Source organism: Triticum urartu, chromosome 3A, assembly GCF_056163025.1.
Source record: "Triticum urartu cultivar PI428250 chromosome 3A, HENAU_Tu73, whole genome shotgun sequence".
Taxonomy (NCBI): Eukaryota; Viridiplantae; Streptophyta; class Magnoliopsida; order Poales; family Poaceae; genus Triticum; species Triticum urartu.
Window position 1 is genome coordinate 475602620 of NC_141875.1, and position 20796 is coordinate 475623415.

Sequence of the window (20796 nt, forward strand, 5' to 3'; positions counted from 1 at the left end):
GGACTAACCGATGCCTCCAGAGATTACCTGGATAGTTGTGCTGGTTCTGTTTTCAGGGAAAGAACACCGGATGAAGCTGAAATTCTATTGAATAATATGTTGACAAATGAAAATAATTGGACACCTCCGGAGCCAATTCCTGAGCCTATTCCTAAACCAACTCCGAAGAAGAGGGGTATTCTATTTCTCAGTCCTGAAGATATGCAAGAGGCAAAGAAATCTATGAAAGAAAAAGGTATTAAAGTTGAAGATGTTAAGAATTTACCTCCTATTGAAGAAATACATGGTCTTAATTTACCGCCTATTGAAGAAACATATAATCTTAATCCATTACCTATTGAAGAAACTCATGGTCTTGATAACCCGACACAGGTAGTAAAGGTAAATTCTCTCTATAGATATGATAAAGCTGTAATCCCATTTAATAAATTTGCTAGCCCATGCTTAGATGAGTTTGATAAATTTATGGCTAAGCAAGAAGACTTTAATGCTTATTTTGGTAGACAATTGAAAAACAATTCAAATATGCTTGAACACTTGGGTGATTATATGGCCAATGTTAAAGGTGAACTTAAACTTATTAGTAAACATGCTTCTATGGTTACGACTCAAGTAGAACAAGTACTTAAAGCTCAAAATGATTTGCTCAATGAATTGAACAGTAAAGATAATGATTATGCTATTAGAGTGGCTACTAGAACTGGTAGAATGACTCAGGAACCTTTGTATCCTGAAGGCCATCCTAAGAGAATTGAGCAAGATTCTCAGAGAAATAATATAGATGCACCTAGTTCTTCTAAAAAGAAGAAAAAGAAAAATGATAGGACTTTGCATGCTTCTAGTGATCCTATTGTTGAAACACCTGAGAATCCAAATAATATTTCTATTTCTGATGCTGAAACTCAATCTGGTAATGAACCTGAAACTAGTGGTAATGTTAATGATAATGTTCATGATGATGCCCAACCTAGTAATGATAATGATATAGAAATTGAACCTGCTGTTGATCTTGATAACCCACAATAAAAGAATCAATGTTATTATAAGAAAGACTTTGTTGCTAGGAAACATGGTAAAGAAAGAGAGCCTTGGGTTCAGAAACCCATGCCTTTTCCTCCCAAACCATTCAAGAAAAAGGACGATGAGGATTTTGAGCACTTTGCTGAAATGATTAGACCTATCTTTTTGCGTATGCGATTAACTGGTATGCTCAAAACCAATCCTTATGCTAAGTACATGAAAGATATTATTACAAATAAAAGAAAGATACCGGAAGCTGAAATTTCCACCATGCTTGCTAATTATACTTTTAAGGGTGGAATACCAAAGAAACTTGGAGATCCAGGAGTACCCACTATACCTTGCTCCATTAAAAGAAACCATGTTAAAACTGCTTTATGTGATCTTGGAGCCGGTGTTAGTGTTATGCCTCTCTCTTTATATTGTAGACTTGATTTGAATAAGTTGACACCTACTGAAATATCTTTGCAAATGGCTGATAAATCAACTGCTATACCTGTCGGTATTTGTGAGGATGTGCCTGTTGTAGTTGCAAACGTTACTATTTTAATGGACTTTGTTATTCTTGATATTCCCGAGGACGATAGTATGTCTATTATTCTTGGAAGACCATTTCTGAATACTGCAGGGGCTGTTATTGATTGCACTAAAGGCAATGTAACTTTTCATGTTAATGGTAATGAGCATACGGTACACTTTCCGAGGAAACAACCTCAAGTTCATAGTATCAACTCTATTGGAAAAATTCCATCAATTATATTTGGAGGTTTTGAATTTCCTCTTCCTACTGTCAAGAAGAAATATGATATTCTTATTATTGGGGATGTGCATATCCCCGTTGAGGTAACATAGTGTTATTCGAAATTTCTCTGGTTCCATGTTATTCAGAATGAGTTCGTTAACAAGACTTGATCAACCTTGTTAGTGGATTCCTTTTGATGATCATGAGATGGATGAAACTAGAAGACACAACCTTCTGTACCCCACTTTTACTTTCTGTTATTTATATTAAATAAAATAAAATAAATATTTTTCTGTCTATTATCTGATTATCCGTGCAACATAAAATACCTCGAAAATAAAAGTTCTCCAAATGACCTGAAATTTAAATATGATTTTTTTCCAGAATATTTGAGAATATTTGGCACAAAGAACACAGCAGGGGGGGCCAACCACCTGCCCACGAGGGTGGAGGGCGCGCCCTACCCCCCTGGGCGCCCCCCCTGCCTCGTGGGCCTACGGTGGCCCTCCTCCACTTATTCTTGCACCCACACACTTCATCTTCCTCCCACAAACACGAATATCTAGATCAAGCACGAGTTCTAGCTTACTTTGCTGCCATTTTCGATCTCCTTGCTCAAAGCACCTCTCACAAAACTGCTTGGGGAGATTGTTCCTTGGTATGTGACTCCTCCATTGGTCCAATTAGTTTTTGTTCTAGTGCTTTCTTCATTGCAAATTTTTGCTGCTTAGGTGACCCTGTTCTTGAGCTTGCATGTCAAATTTATATGGTCAAAAGTAGTTTTGATGCATGATATAGGCCCTAGGCACTTGTAGGAGTAGTTGCTATCAATATTATTGAGTTTGGCTTACTTTTATTTTGAAGTTACTAAATTTTTTTAGAATTTTTCAGAGGAAGAAATATGCTTAGGAAAATGTTCCAAGGTGGTTCCTCAAGGAAGCAAGGACCCAGGCTTGCAATGCGTGATGCTGATGAAGAGCCACCAAGAGACGCTCCAGTGCGTCCTTGTGAGTGGCCCTCTGAGAACTTTATGGATCGAGCAGGAATTAAAGAAGAATTCAATGCATATTTGCGTAACGCTGATCTTGTGAGCTTCGAGGAAGAGAAGTGCAGCCAGTATCACAACCTCACCAGTACCTTTGTGAGGAGGTTTGAATTTTCAACCTCACGTAATTCTCCAACTGTCTTGTTTGATCTTTATGATAAATCTTACACTATGGACTTGGAGGATTTTACCACTGCTTGCAAACTTCCACAATGGGGTAGTATAAGGGATCCTCGCAAATCTGAAATTAGAGATTTTCTTGCTAGCATAAATGTGGAGAATCTAGAGATATTACACAAGCTACCATAGGGAGCATTCACTTTCCTGCTATACATTATTTTGCTCTCTTCATAGGTAGATGCATTAATGGTAAAGATGGGGCATGTCACATGTGTGTCCCCGATCTTAGTATTCTTAGGAGTGTTGTGTTAGGAGACAAATCATATAATTTGGGAGCCATTGTTGCACGTAGGTTGCATCTTAATAGACTTAATGGAGATTTCTTTGGTTGAATTTATGCAACCCGCATAGCTAATTTTCTTGGTATAGCCATACGCGAAGGTGATATTGAATTACCTCCTGCTTATCTAAATTTTAATGCTATGGTTCACCGCCAGTTTGTTGAGAGGAACAAATCACCTCTCCAGTATCGACTAATCTTTGACAGACGCCGCGCTGTCCGTATTACTCTCCCCGCTCCTGCCTTCTTTGATTATCAGGAAAGAGGAGGATATACTATTACCAGAGAGGAGGCAGATGAGTACGAGAGGAGAGAGGAGGACGCTCGTCGCCACGTTGCAGCTCAGCAGGCGATAGCTGCTGCATGTAGTATGACCCCAACTATTATTATGGATATCCGCCAGGCTAGCCGTGGCCATAGACCAACTTAGGCCAAAAGCCTAAGCTTGGGGAGTACGTATTCCCACCGACATTACATTTATGTTCACACACTCGTTGCTAGATGTCGGTGCTCATACTTTTTCATTGTATCATTCATGCTAGTTTATTTTCCTTTTTATGCTTTCTTCTTGTGTGTTTAATAAACCTTAAGAAAAACCAAAAAAATTAATTGTAGTTTTTAATCAGTTTAATTTTCATGCTTGTAGTAGTAATTAAAAAGAAAACCCAAAAAGATTTCCCATTCTTCTTTTGCTTGTTGGGAGCTTTCCCGTGTAAATAGTTTTATTTCTTTTCTTTTCTTTGGGGGTCGATAGGAGAAGACTATAGTTAAATTGTTGAAGTGGCTCTTATATGCATTATTGTTTATCTGACAAAAGATCCCATATTGCCTTGTCTTCTCCTGTTTATTGAATGCTTGCAGATTCCAGCTTAGTCCAATGCACGTGCACTATTATTATTATTCACATCATTTGATCGTTCAAGTGAAAGGCAATTATGATGATATATGATGGACTGGCTGAGATGAGAAAAACTGGTATGAACTCGACCTCTTTTGTTTTTGTAAATATGATTAGTTCATCGTCCCTGATTCAGCCCATTATGAATAAACATGTTTGCAATGACAACTAGAGATCATAGTTTCTTGTGCCATGCTTGATTAGCTATGAGTTATAATGGTTTACCTTGCGTGTCAACATGCTATTAAAATGGTTATGATGTGGTATGATAGGGTGGTATCCTCCTCTGAATGATTTAAGTGACTTGACTTGGCGCATGTTCACGCATGTAGTTGAAACAAAATCAACATAGCCTTCACGATATTTATGTTCATGGTGGATTATATCCTACTCATGCTTGCATTCGGTGTTGATTAATTTTAATGCATGTTCATGACTGTTGTCGCTCTCTAGCTGGTCGCTTCCCAGTCTTTTGCTAGCCTTCACCTGTACTAAGCAGGAATACTGCTTGTGCATCCAAACTCCTTAAACCCCAAAGTTATTCCACATGAGTCCACTATACCTACCTATATACGGTATCTACCTACCGTTCCAAGTAAATTTGTATGTGCCAAACTCTAAATCTTCAAATAATTATCCTGTTTTGTATGCTCGAATAGCTCATGTATCAACTAGGGTTGTCCGTATCTTCCATGTTAGGCGGGTTATTCTCAAGAGGAGTGGACTCCGCTCCTCACTCACGAGATAAATGGCTGGTCACCGGGATGCCTAGTCCCATGCTTTATGCAAACTAAATCAAAATAATTGCAAACAAAACTCCCCCTGGGACTCTTGTTAGTTGGAGGCACTCATTATTTCGAGCAAGCCATGGATTGATGCTTGTTGGTGGAAGGGGAGTATAAACTTTACCATTCTGTTTGGGAACCGCCTATAATGTGTGTAGCATGGAAGATATCGCCATCTCTTGGTTGTTATGTTGACAATGAAAGTATACCGCTCAAAATATTATTCACCTCTATTTCAAAACCGAGCTCTGGCACCTCTATAAATCCCTGGTTCCCTCTGCGAAGGGCCTATCTATTTACTTTTATGCTGAGTCATCATCCTCTTATTAAAAAAGCACCAGCTGGAGAGCACCGCTGTCATTTGCATTCATTACTGTTAGTTTACATTGAGTATGACTTCACTGGATCTCTTTTAACATGAATTACAATGTCTAGTCAGTCCTTAGTCTTTAAAGGTGCTCTGCATTTATGTTTTGCGGTCTTAGAAAGGGCTAGCGAGATACCATCTTATTATATCATATTATGATTGTTTTGAGAAAGTGTTGTCATCCGAGATTTATTATTATGGCTCGCTAGTTGATTATGCCATTGATATGAGTAAACTTGAGACCTATGCGTTATTGTGAATGTGGTTAGTTATAATCTTTGCTGAAAACTTGAATGCTGGCTTTACATATTTACAACAACAAGAGCAAACAGAGTTTGTAAAAGTTTTTCTTTATCACTTTCAGTTTGTCAACTGAATTGCTTGAGGACAAGCAAAGGTTTAAGCTTGGGGGAGTTGATACGTCTCCAACGTATCTACTTTTCCAAACGCTTTTGCCCTTGTTTTGGACTCTAATTTGCATGATTTGAATGGAACTAACCCGGACTGACGCTGTTTTCAGCAGAATTACCATGGTGTTATTTATGTGCAGGAGCAAACATTTTCGGAATGACCTGAAACTTCACGGAGCCACTTTTCAGAAAATAAGAAAAATACCTGCAAAAGATGAAGGCCAGGGGGCCCACCACCTCTCCACAAGGGTGGGGGCGCGCCTACCCCCTAGGGCGTGCCCCCCTACCTCGTGGCCCCCTGTTGCCTCTCCGACTCCAACTCCAACTCCATATATTGAGTTTCGGGGAGAAAAAAATTAGAGAGAAGAAATCATCGCGTTTTACGATACGGAGCCGCCGCCAAGCCCTAAAACCTCTCGGGAGGGCTGATCTGGAGTCCGTTCGGGGCTCCGGAGAGGGGAATCCGTCGCCATCGTCATCATCAACCATCCTCCACCACCAATTTCATGATGCTCACCGCCGTGTGTGAGTAATTCCATCATAGGCTTGCTGGATGGTGATGGGTTGGATGGGATCTATCATGTAATCGAGTTAGTTTTGTTAGGGTTTGATCCCTAGTGTCCACTATGTTCTGAGATTGATGTTGCTATGACTTTGCTATGCTTAATGCTTGTCACTAGGGCCCGAGTGGCATGATTTCAGATCTGAACCTATTATGTTTTCATCTATATATGAGTGTTCTTGATCCTATCTTGCAAGTCTATGGTCACCTATTATGTGTTATGATCCGTTAACCCCGAAGTGACAATAACCGGGATACTTACCGGTGATGACCGTAGTTTGAGGAGTTCATGTATTCACTATGTTTTAATGCTTTGTTCCGGTACTCTATTAAAAGGAGGCCTTAATATCCCTTAGTTTCCATAAGGACCCCGCTGCCACGGGAGGGTAGGACAAAAGATGTCATGCGAGTTCTTTTCCATAAGCACGTATGACTATATTCGGAATACATGCCTACATTATATCAACGAACTGGAGCTAGTTCTATGTCACCCTAGGTTATGACTGTTACATGATGAACCACATCCGGCATAATTCTCTATCACCGATCCATTGCCTACGAGCTTTTCATATATTATTCTTCGCTTATTTACTTTTCCGTTGCTATTGCTATCATCACTACAAAATACCAAAAACACTACTTTTACTATTGTTACCTTTTGCTACCGTTATCACCACTATCATATTACTTTGCTACTAAACACTTTGTTGCAGATATTAAGTTTCCAGGTGTGGTTGAATTGACAACTCAGCTGCTAATACTTGAGAATATTCTTTGGCTCCCCTTGTGTCGAATCAATAAATTTGGGTTGAATACTCTACCCTCGAAAACTGTTGCGATCCCCTATACTTGTGGGTTATCAGCGTGCCCCCACCCTCGTGGACAGGGTGTGGGCCCCCTGGCGTGGATCTTTCTTCCAGTATTTTTTATATATTCTAAAATAATTCAACGTTAATTTCCAGGTCATCCCGAGAACTTTTATTTCTGCACAAAAATAACACCATGGCAATTCTGCTGAAAACAACATCAGTCCGGGTTAGTTCCATTCAAATCATGCAAGCTAGAGTCCAAAACAAGGGCAAAAGTGTTTGGAAAAGTAGATACGACAGAGACGTATCAACCCACACCCCCTGGCGCGCGGCGGTGCCTAGTGGGCACCCCATAAGTCGGTTGGGGCTCTTCTTCAGCCGCAAGGAAGCTTATATCCGGAAAAAAATCGTGTTAAAATTCTAGCGTGATCAGATTTACGGATCTCCGGATATTTAAGAAACGGTGAAAGGCCAGAAAACAGGAACGCGAAACAAAAGAGAACAGAGAGATAGATCCAATCATGGACTAGAGGGGAAACTCCCCTCCCATCTAGGGGGGGAGGCCATGGAAGAAGAAGAAGGGGGGCTCTCTCCCCCTCTCTCCCGGTGGCGCCGGAGTGCCACCGGGGCAAGGATTGTGACGGCGATCTACACCAACAACATTGCTACCATCAACACCAACTTTCTCCCCCTCTATGAAGTGGTGTAATCTCTCTATTCCCGCTGCAATTATTTACTTAAACTTGGTGCTCAACAATATATATTATTATCCAATGATATGTGGTTATCCTACGATGTTTGAGTAGATGTGTTTTGTCCTATGGGTTAATTGATGATTGTGATTGGTTTGAGTTGTATATTTTATTTTGGTGTTGTCCTATGGTGCCCTCTGTGTCGCGCAAACGTGAGGGATCCCCGCTGTAGGGTGTTGTAATACGTTCATGATTCTCTTATAGTGGGTGGGGAGAGTGACATAAACCTATACCCGAGTATGGGGGTTGTTGCGTATGGGATAGAGGACTTGATACTTAATGTTATGGTTGGATTTTACCTTAATCATCTTTGGTAGTTGCGGATGCTTGCTAGAGTTTCAATCATAAGTGCATATGATCCAAGTACAGAAAGTATGTTAGCTCATGCTTCTTCTTCATATAAAATTGCAATAATGATTACCGGTCTAGTTATCAATTGCCTAGGGACAAATAACTTTCTTGTGTGACAAAAGCTTTCTACTAAACTACTAAATTTATTATCTTGTAATTTATTCATAGTTTTATTCTCGCAAATTACTTTCTAGTTTTATTCGTGTTCTAGGTAAAGCAAACGTAAAGTGTGCATAGAGTTGTATCAGTGGTCGATAGAACTTGAGAGAATATGAATCCTACCTTTAGCTCTTCGTTGGGTTCGACACTCTTATTTATCAAAAAAGCTACAGTTGATCCTCTATACTTGTGGGTTATCACTCGACCATGAAGGATGAGGTGTTGTGCGATGCGTGGTTGACCGTATCCATGGATTTCGTAGGCAGGAGTAGAGGAGGGGTCCTTTTGGGAGCAAGTGCATGAAAAATCTCACGCACAAAAACACATTGCGCCCTATGACATGTACATCATTCAACCACGCAACGTGGGGTCGTTGTCGTATTGCTAGCACGCAATCGAGATCAGCGTCACCAAGTTTTACGACATGGTTCGTCAGCTCGAGGCAAGGTGGCCATTGCACGCGGCAGAGGACGAGATTGTAAGTTTTTCTTCCTCTTGCTTAACTTGTTGATTGATACATTCACTCAATGTTGGTCTACACATTATATGTAGCCCGCACGCGCTGCGGTGGTGTACCACGGGATAGAGGGACGGCCATTTACGTGCACACACTGTTGGATGAAGATGAAAGGGGAGTTTGTGCGGAATGATATGATCCGTTCATGAAAAACTTGTTGGACATACAAGATCTTGTTGTACTAGACTTAATCTGCGTGGTATATATGGACGATTTATGCTATTTACTATCCGAACTTTGATGAATATCGTCTAGTTTATATGAATTTCATCAGATTTATTAATATGGGTTGAAATGTATGTGGCTAGCGTTAAATGACGTTTTTCCACATTTGTATCTGCAGAACGAATGCGGGAGGAAATTTACATATCTCCGTTGGAGATACTAAGGAAAACAAATGCTGATCGGCGGTCGAAGGTGCTGACCAAGACAAGCAAAGTCAAGAACGGACTCTTGTGTGGACTAGTTAGGTCGGCACCTCCGGAAAAAGAAGGGACCACGTGCGGGGTGCATGCTTGGCACCCAAGGAATGCCTGCCGTCCGTTCTTGAGCCCACACGTGCAATGGGCCCTCGAGAATAGCTGGACGAATTTTCTCTGCTGATTGCTCCTCTTTTTTTTTTCTTTTGAACTCCTGATTGCACCTTCTTGGTAACTTGGATGTGAAGCAGGCATAGTAGTAGAGTGGAACAAAACGCCTCGTGTTCTTTAACCGTGCCAGGTGTCTGGATAGTGTGGTCGAAACGTTGTGCCCAAGTTGCTGCATCAGCGTGTGTGCTGACGTCTGTACAGCCAACCTTCGCCCGGCCAAAATGTCCGTCGCCCATCCTCCACGGTCGATGCAATTTTTATTTTTTTGAACACTGGTGCCAGCGAGCACCCCAAAAGAAACGTATAGATTTTTAACGTTTTTCACCTCTTCAAAATCATGAACTTGTCATTTTTATGTAGCTCACATGTTAACTTATTTCATCATCAGACTTTACACCATATAGTATACATCCATATTACCATGCAGGATTTCTTTTGCTAGCTTTTTTTTGAAACCTCAAAACATAGTTTTCAAACTATTCAAAATAAAGTGCTCACTGGCACTGTGCTCCAAAAATGCACGCTCATGAATACATCCATATTTGTTTTTTGACGTTTTCATACTACACTGTCAAATCAAAAAGTAAAACGTGGTGTGACCTTTTCTTTTTTTCCAAGAGTAATTATCTGTGAACACCAAAGAGCCCAACTAGCTTAGCGCACCTCAGGCCACAAGATTAACGCAATCCATCCGACTGACTACGCTGACAAAGCACAAAAGTACGCTATGAATCTTGAATTGTCGCACCTACAGCAGCAAGAGTTGTGAACTTTCCCATAATTAATCACATGCCGTAACAATAGTCCGTGTAATTTTCCATGGCAAACTTTCCCGGTCGCTTCCAGCTCCGGAGCACCCAATCAGCCCAACAGTCAAAGGCACTCCGGGCGGCCCGCAAGATGCGTATATATAGTGCCTCCACCACCCCCGGGGACAGGAACTACACACAGCGCAGTGCGGCCGGGCTCGTCGTTGGGCTCATCAACAAAGCAAGTAGCAGCCAGGAAATGGACGCGACAGCAGAAGCTAGTAGTGGAGAAGGAGCACGCCACGCCCACGGCGCAAAAGATGACCGGCCGGAGAAGGTGCCGTTGCTCGGCATGTTCAGGTACGCCGACCGCCTCGACATGCTGCTCATGGTGGTCGGTTCGCTCGGGGCGGTGGGCAACGGCGTGTCGGAGCCCCTCATCTCGGTCCTCTTTGGAGACGTCATCAACTCCTTCGGCGAGAGCACGACCAGCACCGTCCTCCGTGCTGTCACCAAGGTGCGCCACGGCTTATGGTGATCACTTAACTTGAAGAATGGCTAGTTGAGTTAACAGAGAATATTCTTTTTATCTCCAGGTTGTTCTCAACTTCATATATTTGGGCATTGGGACAACAGTTGCTGCCTTTCTTCGTAAGTGGAACTTCCATTCAATTCTTGGAATGCATGTTTTCTGTCAATGAAACCTTAGATTAGATGTCAAGCAATAGTACACACAAGAAGATAGTTACACATTCAGCGGAAATCCGTTGGTGCGTTTTTTTTTTTGAAATGTCAAAAATATTCCAACAAAAATTTACTAGTATATATTTTTTTGTTTAATATTCATGCAGGAGTGCGTGCTCCCAGGAGCCAAAACGCCATTCTCACATTCAGTATATACCATTTTCAAATAAACTGAACTTGCAGAGGACAATTAACAAGGTTATTTAATATCACATGGAAACCAACTTCTCCATGAAAATTCTATGGGCAGAGCTGGTACTCTATAAACTTGTCAATTTTCAGTACCAACTCAACTGCATTTCCTTTCGCAAAAAAAGAGAGAGAGAGAACTCAACTGCATTTCAAAGATATAAAATTGGCCAGTAGTGATCAATGAATGTGCAATCATATAGCGCTGCGTTTGCGTTTAGTTAGCTGTGGATGCCGCCACCTTCTCAGCGTCGTCTTAATAAAAAATGACACACAAATTTGTTCTAGCTAAGGAACATGCAGATATAATGATCATAACAGAGCAATCGTCATCAGTTATCATGTATTCACTCCATGAGAAGTACCAATTGAATTCCTAATAATTGGATATGTTTAGTTAAATTATATGCTAATGGTAGAGATGTTAGTAAAAAAGGCTCACCCTTCATTTTCTTCCAGAGGTGGCATGCTGGACTATGGCAGGAGAAAGGCAATCAGCCCGTATCCGTTCTTTGTACCTGAAATCTGTTCTGAGACAGGATATTGCATTCTTCGACACAGAAATGACAACTGGTGAAGCAGTTTCTAGAATGTCTAGCGATACGGTTATAATTCAAGATGCTCTTGGTGAGAAGGTAATACTTCCTTTGTACTCCCTATCTAGAACTAAAATACATCTAGATACATCCATTTCTGCGACGAGTAATTCGGAACGGAGGGAGTAGTACCAAATAAAGAAGAATTGCAATATTTTTCATCACATTGCAAAGTGCGCACAGACCCGCAGGCACGAGTATCAGTATTTTTTATTGATACAACATAAGCTTTTGTGTTACTTACCTAAGTGTATTTCATAGTTCGTACATTCTATGCAGCCCACCTAGTGCTGCCGGTGCTGACATTCGTGCATTCTGATTTACAGGCAGGGAAGCTTGTGCAACTCGCATCTGCCTTCTTTGGGGGTTTTATCATAGCATTCACAAAAGGCTGGCTCCTAACTCTTGTCATGCTAACATCACTACCACTAATTGCTATCGCTGGTGCAGTGTCTGCACAGCTGCTAACCCGGGTTTCCAGCAAGCGACTAACATCGTATAGTGATGCTGCAGACACAGTTGAACAGACAATTGGATCTATTCGAACAGTGAGTTCAAATTATATCAGTTATTCATCAATTATCTCAGTTCATATAAATTGTGGTAAACATTAATTTAGCAACACTCGTGTAAACAGGTTGTGTCCTTCAATGGCGAGAAGAAAGCTATAGAAATGTACAATAAATTCATAAAAAATGCATACAAGACTGTTGTTGAGGAAGGCATTGTCAATGGGTTTGGCATGGGCTCTGTCTTCTGCATCTTATTTAGCAGTTATGGTCTAGCCTTCTGGTATGGTGGAAAGCTGATCATTGACAAAGGTTATACCGGAGGGAAGGTCCTCACTATATTGTTTGCCGTACTGACTGGCGCAACGTGAGTTTCTGAAATCTTTACATTGCAAATACCTTTGCTGAGAAGTAGTAATATTTATTGTATATAAATTGAAGGACTACTTGAATGGAAGGAAATATATACATTATATACCAAAGTTTAAAATTCAAGATAACCCTTTCTCTTACGGATGACCTGCGAATACATATTTTTCCGTAAATTATATAAGGAACTTTACATGGCAGTTTGATGTTCCTTTTAAGGAGTGTTCAGAGATTACCTTTAGATAGCTAATCTTGTTTACTTATTTATGTTTAGTTGTAAATAATGTAAATTGGTAATGCTTGAGTTCAAGGCTAATAATTGTTTTATAAATACAAATAGCCCACGAGATTCAAGGTGACTCCTTCCCTTTGAGGTAAAAGAAATTCAACTATAATCCTAAAAAAATGTACCATAAATTTAGAAGAAAAATAGAATGATCGAAATTGCTATTTATTTTGGATCAGATTATATATGAAAAAAAAGTCTTTCTAAAAAGATCAACCCAATCGACCACTGGAAGTACAATTTTGAAACAGGTGTAAATTGCAATTATTGCAACCTCACAGCAGGATCCCATGAATCCCGAGAAAGCTCTAACAGCAATCGCTAGATATTGTCGAAGCTACTTCAGATTCAATCATTATGTTTTAAGTATGGAATTATCATTACTCTAGTGTTGGTGAGAACTAAAACATTCCGTCAAACAATAAATATGACAAGCTTATATATTGCAGATAGCACTATCAAATTCTAGCAAACAAATCAACTACACTATTTATACTAAGTATGAACAATAATCCTACTTAAAAAAATAAGTTAAATGAAATTGTAAAAGTTATACATAGTATCATTAGAATTGTAAAACGAAGACAAGTAAAGGCAGAGAGAAATTTAAGCTTCGAAGAAGTATTCACCTGGAAGTTACAAGTACGTTGCATGTGATATGCGTAAATTTAATTTAGTAATGCTCTGTACCTACATGCCACTTATCTAAGTTCAATAAACTTTTCGACCTACAACACATGAGCAGATGAACTTGAATCAAATCAAATCACTAGTTGGTTTACATTTTTCAGTAGATGAGTATAATTCATCGGATAACCAGCTTGCAAACCCTCCACAGGACGCTAATTATTTTATTTACATTGCTCTATCTTCATCTTATGTTACCTCAGCAAAGCATACATATGTGAAGGACTAGTAGTTTAAACTGTATTTCATGCCAAGAAATAGAAAAGGCGACCATTGCATATGGTATGTTAATGTCCTAAGCCTGGCACTTACAATTTTTTGTAACAGTTCATTAGGTAATGCAACACCATCAATTTCTGCAATTGCTGAAGGTCAATCTGCAGCATACAGACTGTTCGAAACGATTGAGAGGAAGCCTGAAATAGATTCAGATGATACCAGCGGCATGATCATGGAAAATATCAAGGGTGATGTTGAACTAAAGGATGTGTGCTTTCGCTACCCTGCAAGACCCGGGCAGTTAATATTAGATGGATTGTCATTACAAGTAGCCAGTGGAACAACAATGGCCATAGTTGGAGAGAGTGGAAGTGGCAAGTCAACTGTTGTCAGCCTAGTTGAAAGATTCTACGATCCACAGGCTGGAGAAGTTTTGATAGATGGAGTCAACATCAAGAATCTGAATCTTGATTGGATAAGAGGGAAGATCGGCCTTGTTAGCCAAGAACCATTGCTGTTTATGACCTCCATTAAAGATAACATAATCTATGGTAAAGAAGAGGCAACACTTGAAGAGATCAAGAGAGCAGCCGAGCTTGCAAATGCAGCAAACTTCATCGACAAGTTACCAAATGTACGTAAATAAGATTGCATGCTTCAAATGAATTCTTGAACTTTAAATTAACAACATTTTAATTTCATACCAGGGCTACGATACATTGGTTGGTCAACGTGGCACTCTGCTTTCTGGGGGCCAAAAACAAAGAATTGCAATTGCGAGAGCCATCCTTAAAGATCCAAAAATCCTTTTGCTAGATGAAGCAACAAGTGCATTGGATGTAGAATCTGAGAGGATAGTTCAGGAGGCACTCAATAGGATAATGGTACAAAGAACCACACTCGTCGTTGCCCATCGTTTGAGCACTGTAAGGAATGTTGACTGCATCACAGTTGTTCATCAAGGGAAAATAGTGGAACAAGGTTAGAATCTCTTGAATATACATTATTTTTCCCATTCTAGATATATCTATTGTCAACCTATAATGAATCATTCACCCCACAAACATATCCTATGTGTACAGGTCCTCATCATGCATTAATGAAGGATCCCAATGGAGCTTACTCACAGCTTATTAGGCTACAAGAAACTCGTGGTGATGAAAGACGTAAAATACAGGATTCTGGAGTGCCCAATTCCTTATCAAAAAGCACTAGTTTGTCAAATAGACGGTCAATGACTAAAGATTCTTTTGGCAACAGCAACAGATACTCCTTCAAGAACCCCTTAGGATTATCAGTTGAGTTGCATGAGGATGAAATCACAGGTGAACAGAACAAAGACGACCTTTCCAATGGGAAGACCCTTCAGAAAGCACCAATTGGACGTCTTTTTTATCTTAACAAGCCGGAGGTACCATTTCTTCTGCTCGGTGCTATAGCAGCATCGGCGCATGGAGTCATTTTCCCATTGTTTGGCATACTAATGTCTGGCGTTATAAAATCATTCTACGAGCCACCAGATAAGCTGCGGAAAGATTCTAGCTTTTGGGCATTGATATCTGTAGTTCTGGGGTTTGCATCATTCATTGCAATCCCAGCAGAGTACCTTTTGTTTGGAATTGCTGGTGGCAAGCTTATAGAGCGTGTTCGTACTCTGTCATTTCAAAATATTGTTCATCAGGAAGTTGCTTGGTTCGATAATCCCTCAAATTCCAGGTAACATATTCAAATGGTCTCAATTACTTTATCTTCTCATACATAGATCTACACAGATGCTAAGATTCTGCTTTCACTTACAGTGGTGCACTTGGTACACGACTCTCAGTTGATGCATTAAATGTTCGACGCTTAGTAGGAGATAACCTGGGCCTTATAGTGCAGTCTACAGCTGCACTAATCACTGGCTTTGTCATAGCATTTACGGCGGACTGGAGGCTTGCACTGATTATCACTTGTGTCATTCCTTTAGTGGGTGCACAGGGTTATGCTCAAGTGAAGTTCTTGAAAGGGTTTAGTGAAGAAGCTAAGGTAACGTATAACAACTCTAAAATTTACTTCCTGTTTGATTCAGGATGAGCAATCCTAAGGACCCTGGAATCGACTATCACAATAATATATTCAATTATTGTGCAGGAGATGTATGAAGATGCAAGTCAGGTTGCAACTGATGCTGTTGGTAGTATCAGAACTATAGCATCTTTCTGTGCAGAGAAAAGAGTGGTTACAACGTATAACAAGAAATGTGAAGCTTTAAGGAAACAGGGAATTCGAAGTGGAATCGTTGGAGGGCTTGGTTTTGGTTTCTCATTCTTAGTGTTGTATCTTACATATGCTCTATGTTTCTATGTTGGTGCACAGTTTGTACGTCAGGGAAAAACTACTTTTGCAGATGTTTTCAAAGTAAGAGATCCTAAATCATTTCGAGTTACAGTTTCTGTATGGGTATCAACTTTTAATAATCAGTCACAAATGCATTGGATGTTTTTCAGGTTTTCTTTGCCTTGGTTTTGGCAGCTGTTGGGGTTTCGCAGGCAAGTGCATTGGCATCTAATGCAACAAAGGCAAGGGATTCAGCCATTTCTGTTTTCAGTATTCTAGACAGGAAGTCGAAAATTGACACAAGTAATGACGAGGGCCTGGTATTGGAAAATGTCACTGGCGACATTCATTTCAGTAACGTCAGTTTCAAGTACCCATCACGCCCTGATGTCCAAATATTCAGTGACTTCACCTTGCACATTCCTTCCAGAAAGGTATGATTTGCATCCTTTAATAGTCTTGTTTATCATTGTTGCACCCAATTGTTTTCCATTCAGATAACCAACTTAAAGTACCACCTCATAAAACCAAGAATAATACTTGAAAACAGGTGATGCATCTAGTTACAGTGTTACAATATAAGAAGCTTTCAGCTGATTTATTTCACATATGATCATTCAGAACCACAAAAACTGCTATGTTGACACTTTTTCCTTCCTTTTTCAGACCATAGCACTAGTTGGAGAAAGTGGTAGTGGCAAGTCCACTATAATTGCTTTACTGGAACGCTTCTATGATCCTGATTCTGGTAGAATCTCAGTAGATGGAGTCGAAATTAAGAGCTTGAGAATTAGCTGGTTGAGGGATCAGATGGGGCTGGTAGGCCAGGAGCCAGTACTTTTCAATGACACAATCCGTGCAAACATAACATATGGGAAACACGGAGAAGTGACAGAGGAAGAAGTCACAGCTGTGGCCAAGGCAGCAAATGCTCATGAGTTCATATCAAGCTTGCCACAGGGATACGACACTCTGGTTGGCGAGAAAGGCGTGCAACTATCTGGTGGACAGAAGCAGAGGGTAGCTATCGCAAGGGCCATTATAAAGGACCCGAAGATACTACTACTTGATGAGGCAACCAGTGCCCTGGATGCGGAATCAGAGCGCATTGTTCAAGATGCATTGGATCGAGTCATGGTGAGCAGGACCACCATAGTGGTGGCTCACCGCCTCTCCACAATAAAAGGGGCTGATATGATTGCAGTCCTCAAGGAAGGCAAAATTGCAGAAAAGGGAAAGCATGAGGCCCTGATGCGAATCAAGGGTGGAGTCTATGCTTCACTAGTAGAACTCCGCTCAAATTCCGAGTAGAATTGTGTATTATTTGACTTTTTTTCTTTTTTTCTTACTGCATTTGTTTGTTCCTAGTACAACTATTTCACCATGCAATACAATGATTTTTTATTTGAGAAGTGAATGCAAGAGGTTAGCGGTTTGTTGCAAGGAAGACCTATGAGCATGGTAAGTAATGAGAATAACAACTATGTGTGTAGCAACTGATAATACAGAAGATTAGACCAACATCATTAAATAGTTGTCTTTAAATACTAACATGCATCAATATGATAGAAGGAAGAAGAGACAGGATTTCTACCTCCGTCCCTAAAGAAATCGAGATCTGAGGTGCTACTTCACAAAAACTGCAGGTTCGACGCAAACGACTCGCACGTAGCATTACAGATAGTCTTCTCGCATACTCAAGCAAATATCATTTGGCTACAAACACATACAAGAAGTGGCGAACGCAGAGGAAAATGGAGGGTGGGCTCAAAGTTAATGGTGACTAAACTAAATCGGCATCATCATAGAAAAAATAGTCTCATGTATTCTGAATCCACACAACAATACATCAGTACAAGAGAAACAACAATAAAAAGGGAAATGTATTCCCAAGTGCCCAGCCGCAAGTTTGAAATTACCGCAATTATTAGTACTATAACATGCATCAATATAAGAAAGGAGAAAAGGATCAAAGATCCCAGGGTGTCACACAGAATGTGGCCTCACAGACTCAGCAAAACAGACAAGAAAGAAGAAAGGAGAAAGGAGGATAAACACTATCTAAAAGCCTCTGAAAAGATTTGCTGCTTTGGCTAGAGATGAGCTGAATCTTTTCAGAGAGGCTTTGTAATTGCTGCTTTGGCTAGAGATGGGCTGAATCTTTCCAGAGAGGCCTTTAGATAGTGTAACTTTGGCTAGAGATGAGCTGAATCTTTTCAGAGAGGCTTTTAGATAGTGTAATTGCTGCTTTGGCTAGAGATGAGCTGAATCTTTTCAGAGAGGCTTTTAGATAGTGTTTACCCTCCTTTCTCCTTTTAAATAGCTTTGTTTCGCCCATTCAACAAATACGCACTTTCCGATTCACTTCTAAGTTCAGAGGCATAATCTTCTATTCTTACATTGGTATTCTAAGCCCGGGATCGACTAGCAGTTCATAAACTACCTATTAGTGTTAGTCACTTAGCAAAATAGTTTGAGATTTAGAGATATACCTGTGGCGGCTTGGCCCTCCAGCGGCCGATGTGGAGATGCGTGCACCCAGATGCCCAGGTCGCGGACCGGTCGGCCGGCCGGGGAGCTCCTGCGGGCTGAGGTCCTGCCCTGCCTTGGCGCCCGGCTCCCCAGCCCCCCGCGGGCTGCCGCTTGCGCTAGCCGCAAAGGTGTTTGCAGACGCGGTCCTGTGTTTTTTTTCTCCCTGTGTGTGCGTGGGAAGCTGCAGACTGCAGAACGGAAGGAGACGACACGGCGAATGGGCCGTAATAGATGGGCAAGTAGCTGGGCCGGCTAGAATAGTAGTAGTACAATGTTTTTTATTTTGAAATATGTCGCAAAAGTATTATTATTTTGTGCTTTAGCAAAACTGTTTTTTGAAATAAGTTCATATTTCAACGACAAAATGTACCGAAATTTATTGGTGCTCGTTGCAACAAAATGTTGATTAACCGCACAGAAAGTGTACTGATGGGCCAGCCAATTAGCTAGCGAGATTGGTGCTAGAGGATTCCGGTTTTAGGAAGGTTACAGCTTTGGGTTTCTTTGGCTCAAAAAAATGCGGCTTTGGTTTTCCCGGCCTTTAGGGACCTTTTGAAAGGTTCTTTTTTGGTTTTTCTGTTTATTCCATATCAGTTTCTTTTTGTTTGTTTGTGCTTTTCTTACCTTTTTATTTTTTTGCCTTTTCTTTTCCCTTTTAAAATGTTTATATTTTTGCCAAATGTTCACAAAAAATAAAAATATTCTAGACTTAAAAATATAGATAGTTTTTTTTAAAATATTCATCTATAAAAAATATTTTATTTAAAAAATCAAATAATTTTGGCTTTTTGGAATACCAATTGAAAAAATGACCAAAAATAATAAAGTAGAGAAAAAAGGCTAAAAACTAGTACAAAAAGCTCCCTCGCTTAGTTATTGTCTCATGTGGGCTAGGTTGGATCAATTAGATGGAATAGATGGGTTGAAATGCCAAGAATTTTTGTCACTTAACATACAAATATGCGTTGCGATGTATTAATGAGCTTAATGAGCTAATTATGAAACTTGCTCATTAAGGTCGCTAAGTTTAATGAGTTGAAACTTATGTTTGACTCTATTCAAGAGCGAAAGAGGAGATTAATGAGTCGAGCTATCGAGTGTTCATTAAACTCGCCAGCTACGAGCTTTTGGTCTGATCCGGCTGAGACCAACCACGTACAGCACGAACGTGCCGACCAGTACACCATTACAGCTCTTGTGTCTAAGCAGAGCCAGATTGAGGCCCTGTTTGGTTCATAAGTCCTAGGACTTTTTTTAGTCCCAACTTATAAGTCCCAAGTCCGTAAAAAGTCCCTACCTGTTTGGTTACTGGTACTTATAAGTCTCTATAAGACCATATTACAACTATAAGTCCCTATAAGTCCCTCCTTGAGAGTCTTATTTCATAAGTCCCAAATGCCCACTTTAAGTCCCTATAAGTCCCTCATGTTTGGTTTAGATGGGACTCATAAAGACTTATTTAAATCCCTAGACCAATAAGTCTCTGAAAACAAACACCCTCTGACACAGAGCCAAATTTACTTCTAATCTTATAGCTTCAGACACATCCTGGCCGGTCGATGATCAGCTTTGCTGAAGTTGGCTTCCAGACCGACCGTACTTTTTCAGCTGTTTCGTTTCTTTACGTGTGTTTTCTGTTTTGTTTTTATCTTCTTTTCAGATATTTGGTTTTCTTCATATTCTTTTATTTTTGCACACTTCTATTTTTATGTAGGTTTTGCAATATATGGTAAACCTTTTTTTAATATATGGTGAACATATTTTTCAAATACATACTGAACTTTTTACTATACGTTGAAGATTTCAGAAGTACACTCTGAAAATTATCATATACATGCACACTAAACATGATAATATAATGTCGACCATTTTTTATGTACATTGAACATTTTTTAATATGCAATGAACTTTTTAAATTAGACGACGAACATTTTTTTGATACACACTAAACATTGTTTTAATATATGGTTAATTTTTAATATATACTGGACTTTTTTATAAAACACACACGGAACATATTTTTTTCGAGCAACCGGCAAGAGCTCTGCCTTTTCATTAAGAAGAATAGAATTGACCAGTTTATACGGGAAACTAGCCAAAAACCGAATACTGAACACATTTTCTAAAATA

General features: G+C 40.0%; 1 protein-coding gene and 1 long non-coding RNA gene across 2 annotated transcripts; one reads left to right on the top strand and one right to left on the bottom strand.

The window, feature by feature from the left end:
• Nucleotides 1-9976: 9976 nt before the first annotated feature.
• LOC125544463 (uncharacterized) lies at nucleotides 9977-19154 on the bottom strand. Its single transcript, XR_007299497.2, has 3 exons — nucleotides 18627-19154; nucleotides 11592-14755; nucleotides 9977-10907 (listed from the first exon to the last, which is right to left on the bottom strand). It is a non-coding gene; the product is annotated as an uncharacterized LOC125544463 (long non-coding RNA).
• Nucleotides 10368-17546, top strand: LOC125544462 (ABC transporter B family member 5). Its single transcript, XM_048708165.2, has 12 exons — nucleotides 10368-10733; nucleotides 10813-10867; nucleotides 11609-11784; nucleotides 12072-12293; nucleotides 12383-12621; nucleotides 13924-14449; nucleotides 14523-14796; nucleotides 14898-15531; nucleotides 15615-15843; nucleotides 15949-16215; nucleotides 16305-16568; nucleotides 16801-17546. Exons 1-12 carry the CDS (start codon nucleotides 10368-10370, stop codon nucleotides 17443-17445), a joined length of 3897 nt encoding a protein of 1298 aa, XP_048564122.2. The 3' UTR covers nucleotides 17446-17546.
• Nucleotides 19155-20796: the final 1642 nt, after the last annotated feature.

What these genes read in the sequence shown, in the direction of transcription:
- LOC125544462 (XM_048708165.2), top strand. Translation starts at nt 10,368, where the DNA reads ATGCGTATATATAGTGCCTCCACCACCCCCGGGGACAGGAACTACACA. An exon ending in CAATTGGATCTATTCGAACA is followed by an intron (nt 12,294 to 12,382) that starts GTGAGTTCAAAT and finishes TCGTGTAAACAG; the next exon opens with GTTGTGTCCTTCAATGGCGA. An exon ending in TCATCGACAAGTTACCAAAT is followed by an intron (nt 14,450 to 14,522) that starts GTACGTAAATAA and finishes ATTTCATACCAG; the next exon opens with GGCTACGATACATTGGTTGG.